At 37.0% G+C, this 22320-nt stretch overlaps 1 protein-coding gene across 4 annotated transcripts in view; it reads right to left on the reverse strand.

Moving 5' to 3' along the window:
• The window catches only part of MTBP (MDM2 binding protein), an 83733-nt gene that overhangs the window by 25195 nt on the left and 36218 nt on the right, over positions 1 to 22320 (reverse strand). For 3 of the 4 annotated variants that reach the window (XM_032858413.1, XM_032858411.1, XM_032858410.1), the window contains 3 exons: positions 13643 to 13816; positions 11960 to 12067; positions 3960 to 4121 (listed from right to left, as the gene is read on the reverse strand). In XM_032858413.1, the coding sequence (XP_032714304.1) occupies positions 3960 to 4121; positions 11960 to 12067; positions 13643 to 13816 (444 nt within the window). The remainder of the gene's footprint in view (positions 1 to 3959; positions 4122 to 11959; positions 12068 to 13642; positions 13817 to 22320) is intronic. The other variant, XM_032858412.1, reaches the window with a different exon arrangement.

Below are 22320 nucleotides of genomic sequence, written 5' to 3' on the forward strand. Positions count from 1 at the left end.
TTACTAACTGTATTACTTTTAGGATTCTCAAACCATCTGGTTTTTAATATTGTTTTGAACTACTACATGCTATTCTAATAAATTAGCTGAAAATTACTGGACATTAGTGGTCTGACTAACGAAGAGTTCTGACAAAAATATCCATTTTATACTTTGAAGTCTTACAAAATGATAATTTGGTAAAGGCATTTTTATACAAAAAAAGAAAAAACATAAAACCGAAGCCAACTGCATGTTATTTATTCATTAAACTACTCAATCTTGAACATTTTAAAAATATCTTTAATGACTACATTGTATTGCCCCCACCAAACACCATCTAGATATACTACTTCCCACCTCATAGTAAGGGTAGTGAAATGCTATTTTATATGGCAATAAAATTTAAGATGAAATAATCTACTTTTTAATGTTGACATGGCTTTCCACTAGAAGTACAAAGCAAATATCATTAGCAGATCTGAACAGATACATGCTGAGAACTCAAAAGAACAGCAGTCATGTTAAATAAAAGTAGACATTAACTGTTCTAAATATTACAATATAATTATTAATGTTGACTACACAATTTACATAAATATAAATGACAGACTAAATAGTAAGGAGTGCTTGGACAAACATTCATATGTACTTTTGGGGAATAATTTAATATAATTCTTACAGTAAAGTAAGACACAATATTTTATTTATGTGGCAGTCAGGACACTAGGACATATTGATAACCAAAAAGCACAAAAAGCACACACAAAAAAAAATTCTGAGAAACCAAGAATGCTGCCTTTTTTTTTTTTTAAGTGTCTTACTTTATAGGAGAAACAAAGAAATGAAAGCGATAGGGACTCAAAACCTGCCCTACACAAATCAAGGCCAACAAAAAAGAAGTAATACTACAGATGATAATACGTGCACAGTAATATAGGCCATCCCAGCCTTACATACATAAATACGAATAAATCACAAAGAAAAGGTTATACTGTAGTCGGCATATTCTGTTTAATAAAGTAAGAATTATAAACATATACTAGAAGAGTCTTATTAAAATATTTAAAATAATAAAACTGTGATCTTATAAAATTACCTAGAAAACTCATTTATGCAGTGTATTTATGTGCCCCCATGGCCTGAGGTAAAGGAGACAGCTGCTGTATTTTGAATCCAGATATGACACTTGGCATTGTGAAAGTTTTTAGCAACTTTGTGGCAATGAGTAGAGAAAATGGTTTGATCAGGACATTTTCTCCCTGCTGATTTTCATGTTACACATGCTAGAGTGCTAGAGTTTTTATTTTAAAAAAAAAAAAAAAAAAAAGGACAATAATAATCCTGATGATTGCCAATAATTCGTAATGAGCATGGTTATTAAATAATGGGATCAGAATATGAAACATGATTGACCTTATTGCTTCTTTTCCTGTATAATTTGCATCTAGATGTATTTACTCAAATAAAAGCTACCAAGGATGTTAAAAATCACAGCTTCATTATTAGGAGTCATATTCAAATGTATAACCTGTCAAATTTCAGTTCAGGCTCTAAAAAAACCTTCAGGGTTTCTTTCATTTGTTAAATGTTATTTTGGGAGGAATCAATTCCTCTATTCTGGGTACGGTCTTAAGCTCGAGGGCACTGGAGAAAGCAAGCAGACACACTCTACTCTCAGAGAACATATGGTTACTGGTGAAGACAAACAGTTATTAATAAATAATTACATCTATAGTATATAATTTAAAATAGGAAAAATAATAAAAAGAAAGATATAGAAGATGAGGATCACTGGAAACAATTTAAAATGAGGAAAATCTGGAAAAGCCTCTTTGAGGAAGTAACATTTAAGTCAAGATTGGAAGAATGACTGTCAGTTAATCAGGTAAAGACTGGGAGAAAAATATTCCAGAAAGAGGACACCACATGTGTAAAGGTCCTGAGGTGGAAAGGAAGGTAACGTGCTCAAGGAATGGAAAGATTGTGGCACCAAGGAAACAGAAATGTGACACTGGAGGAATCCAGAATCGGTATGAGGGTAGACATCATTTAGGATTTTTGTAAGCCGTATTAAAGACGACACATTCTATGTACAATGGAAAGAAATGACAAAGCTCTGAGCAAAGGAGTGATATAATCTGATTGACATTTTAAGATGAGCACCCCTGTAAGCTCAGGGTGTTAATAGTGTTCTAGGACTTGACCTTGTATGAGTAACTGTAAGACACGTGTCCATACTTACAGAAAAACCCATGCAATGATTGCAGCCCTTCCTACCTTGTAACCATTATCTCCTGCACAAATTCTCTGAGTAAGCCAGCTTCTGTCTGGATCTCAGTCTGCCCTTTCTTACGTCCATACTCCACGGGCATGCAGCTTCTACCCCCAGGAAAATCCCATCTTCGCCACTTTACCCAGACCCTATGCATTGCTCAAGACCTACATCCAAGTCCCTTTGCTCCTGATACAGTGTTCTGTGACTCTCCTACACTAGTTATATTCCTCTCCTCTAAATTCACATTCGTTTATTTAAAAACAAATATACAGTACTTCACACCAGGCAACTTTCTAAGCAATTTATAAATAACTCCTTTAATCCTCCTAACAACCTATGTCATCTCTAATTTAAAGATGAAAAAAACCCGAGGCTCAGAGAGGTTAGAAAACTTGCCCAAAGTCACACAGCAAGTAAGCCGCAGAGCTGCATCCAGCCTTGTTCATCTGGCTTTGGAGCACATTACGCAACCAAGAAGCTGGGGCTCTCATTTACGGAACACCCCCGCTCCCCGACAAGGAATCTCACACTGCCTCCAACACCTGTCCAATTACTCTACACTGTTACCGAACATTCTTTTTTTTTTTTTTAAGATTTTATTTATTTACTTGACAGAGATCACAAGTAGGCAGAGAGGCAGGCAGAGAGAATGGAGGAAGCAGGTTCCCCGCTGAGCAGAGAGCCCCATGAGGGGCTCGATCCCAGGACCCTGGGATCATGACCTGAGCCGAAGGCAGAGGCTTTAACCCACTGAGCCACCCAGGTGCCCCTGTTACAGAACATTCTTACTGGTAAGGCACGATGATCATGAGAATACAAACAGCTAATGGTTCTTCGGCATTTATTATGTTCTTAGATATACCCACTCCACTCAACTAATCCTCACAATAACTTTAGTGAGTGGGAGATATTATTAAGCCCATTTTAAACATGAAGAGGCAGAGGCAGGGAGAGGTGGAATAAATGCCCAACGATGTCCAGCGAACAAGTAACAAAACTCAGACTTGAGCCCTGGCACCTGAGCTCCAGAGCCTGGGCTCTTGAAACGGCAGTGTGTGCTGTATCTGTAATTAGCTTCCGACATACATCATAACCTGCTGACATTCAAGGATCCACATTTTTACTTCTTTGTGTACTCTATGGTGTCAAACAGAGAAAGGCATCTGACAAACATTATTGTTAACTTGACTCTGGTCATTTTCTTATTAACCAATGGAATAAAAATGATTCTCATGGAATAAAAAAAAAATTACCCTGTGCATTTAAAATGCGAGGCAATCATCAAATGCTTTCTTGTTAGATCTTGTAAAGCTTCACTGTATTCAAACACATCACAAGAATAGGAACCAGGAAAACAGAGCTATAAGTTAATAGAGAAATGCTTTCCTGCTCCTTCAATGAAGTTTGGGGACTGTTCCTGCTACAATGAACAGCAAATAGGGAGCATTTTAATGCAGGTAGTTTTAACTATGGTAAACTTACTTGTGTAGGTTCTACTGTTCTCATCTTAGGAAAATATAGCTTAATGGAAATCCAGCTTAGTGCAATTACTAAGAGGAATCACCTTCAAATGCTTCTCCCTCTGCTCAAAACAATTCTATTAAACATGCTTAATGAAAGAAGTGCCAGAAAGCTTTTAATGTCTAAATGATGAGAAATACATATGAAAAGAACTAATATTTTAAACTAACAAAAAACTTACCATTTAACATATTGGCGGTTTTAATTTTGTCTGTCTTTATTGGAATTGTTTTAGGAATAAAAGCATCAAAATGATCTAAAAAGCGTTCCCTTATGAGTGTTAATAGACTTTTGAGTTCATCAATAGAAACTACTTCAGGCAGGTTGGCCAACTTTCTCCTTTCTGTAAGACAGAGAAAAACCATGCAACTATTACTTTAAAAATCTCTCAAGAAATGCATCTACTACTCTTACGATAAATATTTTCAAAAGTAAAACAGTTGAATTTCTCCAGCAAATCAACATTCCTATGTACGCCTGTTTTCATTTTAAGCCCATCTGTAGGTAATGATAGAATTTCCAGCTACACAAGATAAACAAAAATAGAGTAATCTGTTCATACCACGAAGTGATGAATGGTAAAGGCAAGTTTGCAAGTTTTCAGAATATGCTGCAGAGCATTAAGAACGTTTATGTTTATGTGAAAAGTAAAACCTGTAAGACTTTGAGTTAAATGTGGTAGGTTGGCCACTTCCATCTTTTTCTTCTCCTTCCCCAAATCTAAACTCACAGCAAAGGAATTTTAAAAAAGACAACCAAAGCAGAAACAATAACTAATGACAGTTTTGGACATTTGGGAAGGTAAGATGATGGTGGAGGGGTAGCCGAGTTGGTACAGCAGAGGAAAGTCAACTGGGTGCCCGCAGAGGCACTGCTGTGAGGTGTTAGGAAGACGATGGGGGGACAGGCTGAAACAGGACGGCATGCGTGGATGTTTAGGGAAGGGGCAGGGTAAAGACCTTAGAACTAAAGGTCTTTATACCACCCTACAGCCCTCACAGCTAGGAGACTCTGTTTTCTCTCTCTCTCTTTTTTTTTTTTTTTTGGTAGAAGCTGAAAAAGAGTCCCAGCCCATGGAGCATCAGGCACACTGAAAGGCAGCCCTGAAGCTGGGGTTAAAACTGGGGGACAAAATGGAAGTGTACATACCGAAAGGTCCGACTCCAAGCCCCGGAGCCGGGAAGCTAGCAGCTATAATATAAATGATCCACTAGAAAGAGCAAAGGGGTCCCCCTTTTGAAAAACTGAATGCCCCTCGAGAAAAGAGCATGATCCTGATACTGAAGTGGAGGTAGGGATAGGAGCACACAACCAAGGATGCCTTGTCACTCCACCGCTCTACACCACAGCGGGCCAGACAGTATATTAGAGCAAGGTATGTAAAGCTTCCCGTCGAAAACAGAACAGACAGAAAAGAACCTCCAGACATTTAGGAAACGGTGATTAGGAAAGCCTAGGTGCCTCAGTTGGTAAAGTTGTCTGCCTTCAGCTCAGGTCACCATCCCAGGGTATTGGGATCGAGACCCTTGTCAGGCTCCCTGCTCAGCGGGGAGCCTGCTTCTTCTCCCTCTGCCTGCTGCTTCCCCTGCTTGTGCTCTCTCTTTCTCTCTCTCGGTGACAAATAAAATCTTTTTTTTTTTTAAAGAAAGGAACATAGTGATTCAAAGGAGCACATGCATCCCAATGTTTCTGGCAGCAATGTCCGCAATAGCCAAATGATGGGAAGAGTCCAGATGTTCCTCGACAGATGAGTGCAGAAAGAAGATATGGTGTGTGGGGGGGGGGGGGGGGGGGGTGCGTGCGCGCGCATACGCGCGCGCGCCCATCAAAAAGAATGAAATCTCGCCATTTGCAATGATGTGGATAGAACTAGAGGGTATAATGCTAAGTGAAATAAGTCAGTCAGAGAAAGACAAATATCATAGGATTTCACTCATATGTGGAATTTAAGAAACAAAACAGATGAACATAGGGGAAGGGAAGGAAAAATAGGATGAAAATAGAGAGGGAGGCAAACCATAAGAGATGCTGAACTCCAGGAAACAAACTGGAAATTGCTGCAGGGGCGTGGGTGGGGGAAAGGGGTAATTGGGTGATGGGCATGAAGGAGGGCACCTGATGTATAGAGCACTGGGTGTTGTATGCAACTGATGAATTATCAAATTCTACCCCTGAAATTAATAATACAGTATATGTTAACTATGCTGAATTTAAATAAAGAATTAAAAACAAAAAAGAAAACATGTTGAGGAAAGAGGGGACTCTGCATTTCCATGGTCTTATGTTTACACATAGAAGGAAGGACTTTGATCCAGTATACTTCCAGCTCCCATCTCCCTCCCTCACTCACTGAGCTAGCCTGGAGAAGAAATAAGGCATGCTCTGATCAGATCCTTCTCTCCAACTTTCCTCTGAGCTAGCAAGTCCTTAGGATGCACGCTCTCTACAACGTGGTAAGGGGCCCTGCCCTCACAAGGTTGATCTTCATTTGCCTAGTTCTTCATTCAAGGGGAGGAAATTCAATTCTGGGTGTATCAGAAAACTCACCTGGGCATAGATCTAGAAAGTCATATCCTTCAATACAGCTTTTATCTGTTGCTTATCTCCATCAGTGTGTTGCTCAGTTTTATTTCTCAATCGGTTCCAACTTTGGGAGAGTAAACGGGTTTATTTTTTGGGACCCTCAAAAGAGCAAAAGTCCAAATGAAAAAGAGAGACTAAAGCCAGCAAAAAGGAAAAAGGTGCCCAGCAGAAACAAAAACACTGCAGGGAACAAAAGAAAGCTTGCTCTAATTAATATTCTCATAGAACTAAGAGAATCTACTACACCCCAGGAAATAAGTACAGGGTTCTTTATAAAGGAACAGATGATGAACAAGAAAAGACTTCTAAAAGTTAAGCACATGAGAGCTCAAATTTTAAACATTCCATAAAGGGGCTTAAAATAAAGCAGAAGATATTGCCTAGAAACTAGAACAAAAAGAAAACAATATGGAAATAGGAAAGATCCAGGTTTTTTTTTTATATAACTAATAAAAGTTCTAGAAAGAAAAAAAAAAGAAAAAGAAAGAAAAATTACTAAAGATAAAGGTTTTCAGATTTAAGAATGTGAATCTTCTATTGAAATGGCTCATCAACTATATAGCTTAATAAACTGAGGACAGAGGGAGAGGACAGAGAATACATACACACCATGAATCAGGGTAAAGCTTCCAGGGACAAGGCTTCTGGAGATAAACATTCCAGAAAGGGGTAAAAACAAATATACCAAAAATAAAATACTACAAAGGATAAGAATAGTATTAGGTTTCTCAATAGGAAGAGTCACACAGAAGATAATAAAGCAATGTCTTCAAAACTCTGAAGGTAGATGATTTTCAACCTAGGATTCTTTATGACCTATCAGTCAAGTAAAGATATTTTCAGATATGCAAGAGCTTAAAAAAATTTACATTCCACAAAGTTTTAGTCAAAGTAGTTACTGAAAGATATGCTCCAAAGCAAACAAGGGAGTAAACCAAGAAGGACAAGTGGTCTAGAAAAAAGGAGAATCCAATAGAAGGGAAGAACAAAGAGAAGTCTCTAAGATGTTCTGTTATCAGAACAAAATATTAAACACTCCGGAAAGAAATATAGAAGTAAAAAGGAACTGCTGTGTTTGAACATACAATGAATTTAATGTTAAGTGTGTAAAAAATGCTGGAGCCTCTAGAAAAACACAACAATATTCTGCCTGTATAGAGGAATGGGCAAATTAAAAATGATCACCAACCATAAGAAAAACAAAGATAATACAAGAGGTGATCACTGTCATATATTACACGACTCAGTGGTAAGCTTATGTATACGGTGGTAATAATATTAAAACTAGCCACTGATTTAACCAAAATTTATGACTTCACTGTAAAGGGTGGAAAGAGAACGTGAAGATGATAGGAGAAAGCTAAGTGTTTATCTTTCATAGCTAGGTGCTAAGATAATGTCTGAAACTGGCAAATTAAGAAACAGCAGCATACATCTACTATTAATAAAACTGGAGGAAATGTTAGGAAAACCAGCTGGAACAGCTGCGGGTTGCTGCCTACAAAGACTGAAAGATGGACAGGAGACAGTAGGCTACTGCTGGTTTCCACATGAAGTTTTTCAGTAGCATTTGCATCTTAAACCTAGATCCATGTATTACTTTTATAAAAATATTACACTTCGAAACACTTCTGGACTAATAACATTTTCTTCTATAAGAAAACAGTAAATTGTAAATTCATACAGAACTCAATTCAACATTATGTACTGTCTATAAAGCACTATGCTGTGCCCTTGGACACAGAGGATTAGAACACATTATTACATGAGGTTGACACATAAATAATGCAAGAGAATAGGCTGAGAAGGAAGCAGCCGGCCTAGAGGCTCTGCTTTGGAACATCGGCTCTCCGAGGACACCTCTGAAAAATCCCACCATAGCAACGTGGATATTGGTAGGGTCGTTCCAGTTGTGATCCAAGATAAGGAACACATGATTCTTGCACTCAAGAACATTAGTAATGGTAAAGTAAGATTGTAAAATATGCTGCTGTTATTACATCTTCTTAGTGAGAAAATAAAAAGTAATGAAGCTTTTTATTTTCTGTACAATCTGCTGGGAGCCATTCTAAACGAAAAGTTATCAATGGTTTGTCTTCATCTGAAATATACACAATAGGTAATGTGCTTTGGAACTCAGCTCTGTATTTTTATTAACGTTAAAAATAAACTTAAATCATGAACCAGATCCATGCTTATTAAAATAGTCAATTATATTACAACATTGGGCTATCTGGAGAGCGGGGTAAGACTTCCTCCTGGCCTTAATGACCGAAAAAGAAAGAGGAAACAGACGAAGTTTAACAGGGTTATGAGCAGAATAATTTACCTAAGCAAAAATTATTCTCTACACTAATGAATGTACACATAAGTGGCAAAGGTTTGGGAGAAAAACACTGGACTAAAGTCTTAAAAATGGATCAGCAAAAGAATGTTATTCCTAAAAAAGCTAGCAATTATTAGGATTTATTAAAGAAAAAGACAGTGGAATATCCAAAAGTACTGGAGGCTGAGTGTCAATCAGGTTTGTACTAGGTTCTATGAATTTATTTTATTTTTTTAAAGTTTTTTTTTTTAATTTTATTTATTTATTTGAGAGATCACAAGTAGGCAGAGAGGCAGGCAGAGAGAAAGGAAGGGAAGCAGGCTCCCCGCAGAGCAGAGAGCCTGATGCGGGGCTCGATCCCAGGACCCCGAGATCATGACCTGAGCTGAAGGCAGAGGCTTTAACCCACTGAGCCACCCAGGCACCCCAGGTTCTATGTATTTAAAAAAGATGTGGGGAATTCAGAGGCATGACCGGAATATTGGAGCAAAATGACAACACTGTTGTTGCTTTGGTATTTGTCTGGCATCATACTGAATAGTCTTTAATTTAAAAATTGTCTAGCATTCTTAAACTTTTTCTTTAAAAATCAGTGAAACAAGACAGTTAATATTTCCAAATATAAAAAAATTATAAACTACCAAAAAATCAAGTAGAAAAACTTATAAAATTATAAATATCATTCTAATATGATGTTATTAAATATAATCTTAAGAAAATAAAACTACTGGAAGCAATTATTCTAAAAAATTAAATCATAACAGAAACTTTGATTTTTGTGTTATTTTAAGCAACAAAGTGTCTCAGTAATGTATGTACATTTTCATGCAAACTTTTCCAGTTGCTCTTTCTGATTCAATACTGGTCAGAGAAATAGTGGGGAGATAGTAAGTCTACTCCATATCTTGTTGATAATTTTGGAAAAAAAAATCTTGAACAACTTCTTATTTTATACCAAAGGCTATCATCTTTGTATTGATTCTGAATTGTTTATTTTTTTTCCAAAGAAAGCTGTTCCTAGTACAGTCGTTTTCACCATGTGTAAGTTAATTAACTATACCATTTTCAGCACTTCTATATTTACATTTCACTTCTCTGAAGATCACTGAAATACAGTCAGACATGCTTACATAAGAAACTGTTTTGCTGTCATTTTCTTGTCTTTTGAGATACAGGAATTCTTAACAGATGCAACCTTACCCCACATTTTTAATCCAGTATTAACTCTCTGGATAGAGCAGAGCTTGGTTCAGCAAGTGCTTCCATCATAAACTGATTAACTGGGTTACTAATTTTCATCAAGATTACATGCCTTGGATTGCAAACTGGTCATTTCGTGGATAGGCCCAGAGCTGGTTTCTCCAGCAGCTACTAGCTGCAAGGCTTCCCTCAACTTCAGACCCCCCACCTGCCCGTGCGCCAGGCTCCTGGCGCAGAGCTGTGGCACCCTTAACAGCCGCAGTACGGCTCAGCTGCTCGTGCTCCTACGCTTGGAGCATTTACTTAGTGCTTTGGTAGAGCTGCCAGTCAGGCCTGCAGGCAGGAAGGATAACTCTTCCCACCCAAAGGAGAAACGAGTCAGCTTCCAGAGCAGCCTATTCTTCTACTCTGGCAGATTTTCTGGTTGGGAGGCTAAGGGAGAGAGGTGACGAGGAAGGAGGGAGGAGATGGGGAGGGAACGGAGTTACAAAGCTGCAAAAGGCTTAAGGCAATGGAGCAGGGCCTGCTGACTCTGGCAGGGACAGAGCAAAGTCAAGAGATGAATAACACTGCAGGCTGGTATTTGAAATTAGAGTTTTTCCAGCCACAAAAGTACTATTTCAGTATGTTTTCTTTTTCTTGGTTTTAACATGTACTACTTTTTACTGAAACTGATTTGCCTTTCCAACTATATTTTCCTTGAGCTAGTATCACTGAAACAATTAAAAAAAATCAATGGTTGGAGGAGTTCAAGACTACACAATTACACTGATTTGTACAACTGAAAAAGTAGGTTAATATAAAGAACAATTGAGACCAAGTATTCTAAAATTATTTTCCACTGAATAAAACAGGCTACTGAATTCCAGATATTTTTAAAATGCTTTTACAAAAAGGATGACAGCTTTTATTTTATTTTTTTTAAAGATTTTATTTATTTATTTGACAGAGAGAGATCATAAGTAGACAGAGAGGCAGGCAGAGAGAGAGAGAGGGAAGCAGGCTCCCTGCTGAGCAGAGAGCCCGATGCGGGACTCGAGCCCAGGACCCTGGGATCATGACCTGAGCCGAAGGCAGCGGCTTAACCCACTGAGCCACCCAGGCGCCCCTGACAGCTTTTATTTTATAATGTATCTACTTAATTCTAATATCACGTTTTTCTATATGCTACTAAAGAGGTCTCACAATTTGAATCAATTTCTTAAAAATTCCATATCAGTTATCTTAAAATAAGTTCATATTAGGTACTAATGAATGATTATTTATTGAAGATTGTTAAGACTGATACGAACTAAACATTTAATAATAGATGTAAAACCTTAAACTATGACCCTTGGAAAAAGTGTTAATTTCCTGAATAAGGAAAAATCCGTAATGTTAACTTCACTCTGCACATATGTGATACTTGTTATTATTAATAGTCATGGTTAAAGTCTAAGAATCAATGCTTAAGTTAGCACATTAATTTCTCTGTAGTTGTATTTCCTTCTGTTTTTAGTCTTTATCCTCCTGATAACAACCAAAAATATAAAATGAGAAATTTTATAAAAATTCTATATTAATCAGAATTAAAAAACCATAGCTACCTTTTCCAGTACACAGTTAAAAAGAATGGAATACCAAATTTTCCTAAAGAAATATTTTTATGGGGTGCCTAGGTGGTGCAGTCAGTTGAGGGTCTGACACTTGATTTCAGCTCACGTTGTGATCTCAGGGTCACGAGATCGAGTCGGCACCAGGCTCCGTACCCAGTAAGGAGTCTGCCTGAGACTCTCTCTCTCTCTCTCTCCGTCTCTCCCCTTGTTCTTTCTCTCTCCCTAAATAAATAAGTCTTTAAGAAATACACTCTTATAAATGTTATTAGCAATGTATGAATAAATAGAAAGATTCTGAATCTGGTGGAAAAATGTTGCAGACCTTTTCTACTCTGCATCACCTCTATCAAGAATAGTTCTACAAATGAATATTAAACCTAAAAGACAAAGTAAGAAAAAGTATGACAGTAACAATGCATTAGGTCTGAACAGGTCAACATTCTTACAGTAAAATGAAATGTACAAATCATTACTTACTCAGACATTCTTTCAAAGCCAAAGCTTGAACATTAGCTAACTGTTTCTCTCTCTGTATAAGTTGTTCACCAGAAAAATGTGGAAGTGACAAGAAGTCAAAAGGAAAGCCTGAAAAATAGAGAAAAGTGTTAAGGATGTTCTATGACAATAATATTCAGTTCCCAGAAAATGTGTTATTACATAACTTTAAAAAATAAAAGTCAGTTACTCATCTCTCTTGCTCATCTCAAAATAATAATTAAGATGAAGAAATTAAGCATACTAAATTATTTTTCATTTTAAACTCTGATCTCCCTCTTCAACTGAGGGAATTTAGGTAACAGAGTAGAATATCCTCTATCACATGTTCTTTTATGGCTTCAGCTACTGAAACTCCTATATAAAGCAGGGAGTATGGTAGCTAGTCTCTAAAGACACTCCCCAGTCAACCACACTTACTAGTCACCCATTGTGTAGTCCTTCCACAAGGAACCCAGGCTGGCTCTATGAAAGCAATAAGGTACTCCAGTAAAGGTGACAGTGAACGAGTTCAGACTAGGTCAAAAAACCTGGAGGCTTCTTAGAACAATGCTCTAAGAGAAGGTAGGAACCAGGTAAGAAATCAGACTACCCTGAGACTATAGCGTTGTAAGGAAGCCCAAGCTGGCTGTGAGAAAATAGACCATGAAGAGAACGTCAGATCTCATTCCAGCCATTCTAACCCAGAAGCCAAACAGGTAAGTGAAGAAGCATTCTTACACAACCTCCATTAAGTCTGCAGGAGAATAGAGCCCTAGCTTTTTAAGTGGCTGCACATGTATGGGGACTTCAAAATAGAACCATCCAGCTGAGCCCAGTCAACACAAAGGACTATGAAAAATAAATAGTCATTTTTTAAGCTAACTTTGGAGTGGTTTGGCATACACTGATGGATAACGAAAACTTGGAACTTGGAGAGAAAAAAAAAAGGCAATAAAATGGAACAAGATACTTGAGAGGAAGTAAGTAAAATGAGAGCTAAATTATAGAAAAATATTATATGTTTAAAGTGGAAAATACAGGGATGCCTGGGTGGTCCAGTCAGTTAAGCGGCTGCCTTTAGCTCAGGTCATGATCCCAGTATCCTGGCATCGAGTCCCACATCGGGCTCCTTGCTCGGTGGGGAGCCTGCTTCTCCCTCTGCCTCTGCCTGCCACTCTACCTGACTGTGCTATCTTTCCTTTGACAAATAAATAAATCTTAAAAAAATAAAGTGGAAATACAAACAGGGTGCCTGGGTGGCTCAGTCAGTTAAGTATGGGCCTTCAGCTCAGGTCATGATCCCAGAGTCCTGGGATTCAGCTCTCTGTCAGGCTCCCTGCTCGGTGGAGAGTCTACTTCTCCCTCTGTCCCACTCCCTCATGCTTCCATACGTGAGCTCTCTCTCTGAAGTAAAAAAATAAAATCTTTAAAAATAAGTTGCAAAATACTAAACCTTTCCTTTTTGGAATCAAAAGCTGACCTACTAAATTATACTAAGTATAATGAAAAACGGATGAATTATCTGTACTCTAAACCATTTGTACATGCTGTAATATGTTCGAAATAAAACGTAAATTGAAAGTAAAATGGAGTTTGGGGAAAATAAAAGCATTAAAAACCACAGAAGTTAACTGCATATACTAACAAATATAAAAATATTTTCCACCTAAAATCAACACTTACTCAGTTTGGCTTCTACTGTCCTTGCTTTCATCTTTCCATGAATTAAACTCAGTGCAAACGAGCCATTGATCTGGTTGGCCGAGTGAATCAATGTGGCTTTACACTTTCTGTTGTCATTACCTTGTAACAGGAGATAATAGCTAGAACACTCTCCTTTCACTTCAACATCTGGAACTAAGCAAAAACAATTATCTTGTTAAGTATGTGAAAATTCAGCATGCAACATGGCAGAATCAGTCATTTGACCCAGAGGGCATAATGACTTTCTCTGTTATTTGAAAACAAGCTGTTGAGCAACCATTTTAAGTAGCACTTGTTCATTTGACTCAGAAAACGGAAAGCAGACAATCATAACAAAATGATATAAAGTATACACATTTTACCTTAAAATGATGTGTCCTTGTTCATTAACTTTTGATGTTGCCCACTGGAGTTCCATGATATCTTTCTTACATGACCACACTCATACCGTATCAACTACCCTTTCCAACTTCTATCTCTTTAAAATAGAGTAAAGTGACCCCTGCGAGCACACACACAATTCCACTAATGGAGAAGAAGTGTACAGACGCACTCCAGGGTAGCTTTTTGGTTCCTGCAGTGGGCATCCGTAATGTATTTTACAGAGGGAATGGAGAGCAGCCATTAATCTGGCGTGCCAGTTACATGAAGGTCACTTAAGACAGCTTCTTGTATATTTTAAAAACAAATCAAGTGAGGGTTATAGCGAAGGTCAAAGAAAAACTGTGAAGCCTTTGAGATTAAAAATAGAAGTAGAGTCCCTTTTTTGTTGAAGATGGTAAATTGGACATAAGCATTCATTTTCACTATCTCTTGAAATTCCTCAAAATGAGAATAAAGAGATTTTAAAAATAGCATAAATCTACAAGGACTAATATCTGAGAGAAGAGACAACAGAAACTAATTTTGAAAGCAGGAGAGCAAATGAGTAATTGGTACAGACTGCTAAGGAAGCTGAGAAAAACAACGGAGAAGGCTTAGAAGCAACATAATTTATATTACAACCCCTGACAAGACTCTGGGTTGAGGGTCCCAGAAGGCCCTGGAAGCAACATGAAGGTCAAACAGGAGAACAGGTTGACGTGTCAGAGCAGCCTGGCCTCCTGACCAGTCCTTATTCCACTGAGGTACATGATTGTCCTTTTCCCGGTCCAGAAAACAAGTGGTTTATTCTCTGCAGAAAGTAAAACAAGGTGGGCGCCTGGGTGGCTCAGTGGGTTAAAGCCTCTGCCTTCGGCTCAGGTCATGATCCCAAGGTCCTGGGATCGAGGCCCGCATAGGGCTCTCTGCTCCATGGGGAGCCTGCTTTCTTCCCTCTCTCTCTGCCTGCCTCTCTGCCTACCTGTGATCTCTGTCTGTTAAATAAATAAATAAAATCTTTAAAAAAAAAAAAAAAAAAGAAAGTAAAACAAGGTGTCTCTGGCCTGAGAGATACTGGACAGAAAGCAGGGTTAGAGTTAATTCTCAGTGGACTAAGCATGTACTTGGTATATTGAATATTGAGACCCTGCACCCGTCTTCACCTATATAACTTCTAGAATTATGCAAGCTAGATAACAGAATTGAGCTTTCTTGGAAATGGGTCAGTCCTAGAGGAAAGACTGAAGAATCCCAACGCTGGAGTCAGCTAAGGTGAGTTCACCCTAAAACAAAGATCAGAGTCAACAAGCTACACTCATGCACTCAGATCTTCCCATTAGCTTTCTGGTACAATCCCTTAAATGTGAGCAGGCAGGCAAATGTTACGAGATCTCAAGGAAAGTTGCTAGGATGAGAACTAGATGTCAAAATTGAAAAAAAGTGACTTGCAAGGAAATAAAGAATACACAGTAAAAAGAAATCACACACACAAAACCAACCAACTAACCAATCGGATCACTACACTGCTCAGAGAAGATTCTGCATACATTAAACGAGAACAGGAGACTATAAGAACATTAATCAGAAAGAGCTCATGGAAATTAAAATTAAGAAAGCATAAATATATATTTCACCTAAACGGGTAGAAGAAAAAGTTAAGTGAATCTACAGAATGTAAAGTAAAAATACGAAGAAATGGAAAATAAAAGAGAAGAGAAAGAAAGACACACAAATCAGGAGGAACAACAGCTACATAGCACTAACAGAAGTGAGAACATAAACAGAAGGAAGGAAATTTCCAACAAAATAGCTACCAGAACGCTTTCCTCCATAAAAAGACAAGCTTCCAGGCATGCTGAGAGCCCAATACAAGAATAAAAATAGACCCACCAAGGTGCATCATCATGAAAATTCAGAAGACTAAGAACAAGTAGAAGATTCTACAAAATTCCAGAGAAAATATGGGTTTCCTTTAGAGAAAATAAGAATGAGAAGAGCACTAGAATTCTAAATAACAGTGCTGAAAGCTAGAAGACAATGGGGCAATACCTTCAAAATTTCAGGAAGATTTTAGATATCTGCTCCACCAAAATAGGGACTAAAGGAAGAGACAATTAGATTAAAGGCACCAACAAAGAAAGGGCAAAAGAAATTTCCATGACGATGAAAAAATAGTCTTTTAAATCCAAAGCTATAGAACAAAGCTAGAGAAACCAGTCTGGATTAGACAGGTCACAAAGAGCTGGAAGAGATTTCTTACATAAACATGACTGATAGAATACCTAATGTGCCTGCAAGTACTGAAAGGAGTTTCGCCACTGGGGGAAAGCTTTGTGGCTAGATATAAAAAAAGATTCACTGAGTCTAGCTGAAACAGAATACTGTACAGGAAAGGAAAATAAGATACATTACATGGCTCAACTGTGAAGAGTGATTATATAATCATAATAATTGAAAAATTAATATTAATTTAAAATAAAAAATTACTGTATGAGAGGGAAATGTCAAGAATTTGAGTGTCTGCAGAGCAAATGAGCTTAGAGGATTCATACTTTCCTGTTTGAAAATTTACTATAAAGCTCCTGTAACCAAGACACTGAGGCGCTGGTGTTAATGACATACAGGATAACAGAACTGAGAATCCAAAAGTGAACAGTCATGATTTTCAACAAAGGCACCAAGAAAATATGATGGGAGAAGGAATAGTCTTTTCAACAAATGGTCTTGGAACAACCAAACAACCAATATGCAAAAGAATGAAGATGGACCCTTACCACCTATCTCACATATTAATTCAAAATGGATCATAGACATCAATTTAGGAGTTACACTGTAAAGATCTTACAATAAAACAAAGGCATAAATCTTCCTGGCCTTGGGAGCAGGCAATGGTTTGTTAAAAAAGAAATCCAAAGCACAGTGACGAAAAGAAAAAAAAAGAGAGAAAACTGAATTTCACCAAAATTAAAACCTTTTGGGCTTAAAAGTACACCATCAAGAGAACGAAAAGTCAACCCACTATGGATTTGGGGTTATAATGCTATGTCAGTGAAAGCTTATCAGTTTTAACAAATGTACCATTAGGGTTGAATGTCGGTAGTAGGGGAGGCTCTATGTGTGTGAAGACGTGGGCTATACGGAAACACTCTATACTTTCTACTCAATTTTGTTGAGTATCTAAAACTGTTCTAAATAAATAAAGATTATTAATTTAAAAAAGTATCTATATGACATGGATAAACATGAGGATTAAATACAAGATGCTGTAGGGAAAGTGCTTAGATCAATGCCTGACATATACTAATTATTCAGTAAACACTACCAATTACTAGCTAAAAAGGCCATGTAAATCAAAACCACAAAGAAGTACCATTTCACCTCCCTTGGATGAATGTAACAAAAAATACAGACAATAACAGGTACTGATAAAGATGCAGAAAAAGTGGAACTCTTCATGCTGTTGGGAATATAAAAATGATACAGCTACTGTTTGGCAATTCCTCAAAAAAGTTAAACATATAATCAATATATGACTCAAAAATGCCACTCCCAGGTTTTTATCCAAAATTATTTTAAGCATATGTTCACATAAAAACATGTACACAGGGCGTCTGGGTGGCTAAGTGGGTTAAGCCTCTGCCTTTGGCTCGGGTCATGATCCCAGGGTCCTGGGATCGAGCCCCACATGGGGCTCTCTGCTCAGCAGGGAGCCTGCTTCCCTCCCTTCCTCTGCCTGCCTCTCTGCCTAGCCTAGCTGTCAGAGATCTCTCTCTCTCTGTCAAATAAATAAATAAAATCTTTAAACAAACAAACAAACAAACATGTACACAAATATTCACGGCAGCATTATTTACCCGAAAGGGTCAACAGTTAAAAGTGTCCTTGAACTGATGTATGAATAAATAATAAGTGATACGTCCAAATGAGGAGTTGTATTCAGCAATAGAAAGAATGAAGTATTGGTGTTGTCATACAACATTATGCTATGTGTGAGAGAAGCCGAACATTAAAGATGACATGTTTATTGTATGATTACATTTAAATAAAATATCCAGAACAGGCAAAGCTATACAGAAGGAAGTAGATTAGTGATTGCCTAAGGGTTGGGGAAGGAGGAGGCAATGGGTATAGGGAGGAACTGCTAAAGGGTTTGGAGTTGCCTTCTGGAGACAAGATAATGTCCTAAAATTGCCTGTGGTGATGGTTATACAATCCATCCTATGATTAGACTAAAAACCATGGAATTGTATAATTTAAATGATTGAATTGTACAGCGTGTGAACTATATCTTAACACAGCTTTTTGTTTTAATTTATAATAATCTTAGGAATGTAAGGTCTGCTCACAAAAGAAGTTCTTAGCATTTTGGAATTTATATGCGTGTGTGTGTCTGTATGTGTATATAAATATACATATGTATGCTTCTATGTACATATCTGTATGTACATAGTATATGTGTATGTACACTATGAAAACTGTACACTAAGAAAACTGTAATTTTATTAGAAAACAATTTATTTCACAGATGAACATACTGTGACTTAAAGCTTATTCCCCCAAACAACCATGAAGTACAAAAATAAATTTATGCAATAGATATTAATACTGTTCATAAACATCAATCATAAAAAAGGAATTTAAATAGAGGTTTTAGGAAGGAAAAACACTGTTGTTACCATTTGCATTTGAAACTAAGGTTTGCTAAGACTTATAGTGACTTTTTAATTCGTTTACCAACTTGGCACTTAGCCAATTCAAGTTACTGGTGTCCCTTTAATCCATGGCATTCTTTCCACATTTATTTTAAATCCCATCCCCTTTATTAGCATTTTAATCATGGAAGCCTGTAATTACAGCAATCTTATTTTCCTCAAAAGAAAAATATTTATTTTAAAGAACTCCCCTAACCATAATGACTATGAAGTCATTTTAAAAATGTTCCAAGTTTGGCAGGTGTTAATTGAAGACTTATTAAGTAATTTCTATGTAAAAATCACAGAGAGTAATAGATTTACAATTAGCATTGTCACTCAAATTTCACAGCTCTCCCTAATGAAATAACAGTAAGTGATTACAACAGAAAATTTCTGTTTTCTTTTTTTTTTTTAAGATTTATTTATTTATTTTAGAAAAAGAGAGAAAGAGCACACACCAGGATGAGGGGCACAGGGAGAGACAGAACCTCAAACAGACACCCCCCACACACACTGGAGTGTGGGGCTCCATCTCATGACCCTGAGATCATGACCAGAGCAGAAATCAAGTCTGAGATACTTAATGGACTTAAGGCACCCAGGGGCCCCTATATATTTTCCTGTTATTTTCATAACATCAACTTGTAAGAGATTGACTGGCTTGCACGCCCTCTCTTCACCAAAACAAACACCTATTTTGGGTCTACTATACAAGTAAAATGAGAGAGGCAGAATACAAGTGCCATTTAATTGTATCAAATTTTACAAATAACATAAACTATAATGAAGAGATAGATCATTATTAGTTTCATTAGCAATCAAAATTCTAGCAAAATAAAAATAAAGTCATATTTTATACCAGTAAGTTTCTCAGTGGTCCTTAAAATTCTGTAATATCCCCTCTTTTTAAAAGTTTAACAATATAAAATATAAGATAGTATTAATGTAAAGAAGAAATAATATCGATATATTGAAAAATATCTCAGGATGATGAAGGTAGTAAAGTATTCTAGTTAAGTAAATCTTCTGACTTACTGACAAATATTTTATATATATGTACATCTCAAGAAACAACAAAATAATATACATAATTATTTTGATAATCAAGTTAAACATTAAACGGTAAAATAAAAGCTAGCCTTCAACGTAGGCATTTTAGGAGGCTACACACTATCAACGATATCATTGTTCAAACAATTCTAGAATCAACTTTTTGAAATGGTCCTTAGGGTCAGTTGGGGAATCATAAGGGGGAAAAAAAGGCAACAATGATGTAATTATATTCACAAAGCATTTTCTTTTCCTTTTTTTTTTTTAAAGATTTTTATTTATTTATTTGGCAGAGAGATCACAAGTAGGCAGAGAGGCAGGCAGAGAGAGAGGGAAGCAGGCTCCCCGCTGAGCAGAGAGACCGTTGCGGGGCTCGATCCCAGGACCCCGGGATCATGACCTGAGCTGAAGGCAGAGGCTTTAACCCACTGAGCCACCCAGGCACCCCCACAAAGCATTTTCAAAAAATGTATTGCCTTCCTTGATTTCCCACTTTATTCATCAGACCAAGCTTTGAGCGATCAGGCATAAAACTTAGCTTCAATGAGACTAGCCAAGAAAATACCCTGGCTCAATTCTAAAGATAATCTGAAATGGTTTAAGAAATGATAGTATTGTTGAATAGCTGTATGACACCTTCTACTGTGAAGATTCCAAAAATGCAGAAAAATTTATAAATTGCACCATGACTATTTTAAACAAGAAATGTTCAGATCAAAAACAGTATATATTTCCTTTTAGTTACAACACAGTAAAATAGACAATTTGAAAGCTACAATGAATAGAGAAACTTCAGAAGACATTTGAAGATCTTATTATCATGAAGAACAATGATCTCTATTGTTCCATAGATGAATCCTTAAGGTTGGACAGAATAACAAAAAGCTACCGCAGAGTTTACAAAGTGTCTACCATCACCAACTGTGACTGAAACAAGTTTGTGGGATACACTAAGCAAGTATTACTATCCTGATTTTCTAACCAAGGAGTGAAAAGCCTAAAATAGCCATTCTTTTTTTTTTTTCTTTTTGGCCTCAGAGCATCTGAAGAAGGTCTTTCTCTTCAGTAACAGTGGCTCTCTAGCCTAGGGTTGAAAAGAGCACATCTAGGGCAGAAGTTCTTAATACTGGATGCACTTGAAACACTTGGGTACTTTTATAAACTACTGAGGGTCTGGTTTCCTCCCCAGAGATGTGCATTTAACTGATCTCCGGTAGAGCCCTGTTTGATGTTCTTCCTTTTTGATTTTCTTTCCTTCCTGCCTTCCCTCCCTGCCTCTCTCCTTCCTTCCTTCTCCCTCAAACATATGCATATGCATATGTCAGAGTATAAATGTGATTAATTTAAGTAAACTGTATAATTAGGCATCCATCACTATAAGCCAGTTTTGGAGAATGTCCATTATCTCTCTGCAGTCAATCTCCCCTCCTATTCCTGGCCTCAAGCAACCACTGATATGCTTTCTGGTCCTTAAGCTTTTTATAGAAATTCCATATAAACTTAACATATATAAGTACACCCAAAATTTTTCATGCAATATGTCGAGCAATATTCCACTGTCTGGACAAAACAAACTGTGTTTATCTCTTCACCAGCTGATGGATGTTTGCATAGTTTCCAATTCTTAGCTACTATAAATATGTCTTTTATTAACAGTTTCTTGCAAGTGTTTATGTGAACATATGTTCTCATTTCTCCTGGATAAATACCTAGGAATGGAAATACTGGGTTGCAGAGTGAAGTGTAAGTTTAGCTGCCACATTGTTTTCAAGAGTATCTAAGCCATTTTACACCATCCCCAGCAATGTGGGAGATTTGCAGTTTCTTCACATCCTCATCAAGATTTGATAGTCACTATTTTTAATAAAGCCATTCTAGTAAGTGTATTATAGAATCACATTGTGGTTTTAATTGGTACTTCCTGAAAGACAAATAATGTTGAGCATCTTTCAAGTGCTTTATTAGTTATTCACGTATCTTTAATGAAATATCTATTCAAGTCTCTTATCTATTATTAATTGGCTTGTCTTCTTATTATTGAGTTGTAAGAATTTTTTTTTAATGTATCTGGCTACTGTTGGACACGACTGGAAATGTTTTCTCTAAGTAACCTTTAAAAATTTTTTTTGGAGTTCCTGGCTGCCTCAGTAGGTTAAGCATTCACTCTTGATTTTAGTTCACATCATGATCTCAGGGTCCTGGGATGGAGCCCCACATCAGGCCCCAGGCTCAGCAGGGAGTCTGCTTGTCCCCTTCTCTCTGCCCCTAACCCTGCTCAAGCATACATGAGCTCTCCCTAAAATAAATAAATTTAAAAAAAATGGAAAAATAAATAAAATTTTTTTCTTAGTGTTTTTCAAAAAGTAGACATTTTTAGTTGTGGTGAATTTATAGATTTCTTTTTCTTTTTATAGATCCTTTCGGTAGCTATATTTTCTTACAGAAATTTTCTAGTTCTAGTGTTTACATTTAGTTATATAACCCATTTTGAGTTAATTTTTATATAAAAATCTTATATGTATGTTTTACATATGGATATCCAGTTCTTCTAGC

Source organism: Lontra canadensis, unplaced genomic scaffold (assembly GCF_010015895.1).
Source record: "Lontra canadensis isolate GAN:19392208 unplaced genomic scaffold, GSC_riverotter_1.0 scaffold15, whole genome shotgun sequence".
Classification (NCBI taxonomy): domain Eukaryota; kingdom Metazoa; phylum Chordata; class Mammalia; order Carnivora; family Mustelidae; genus Lontra; species Lontra canadensis.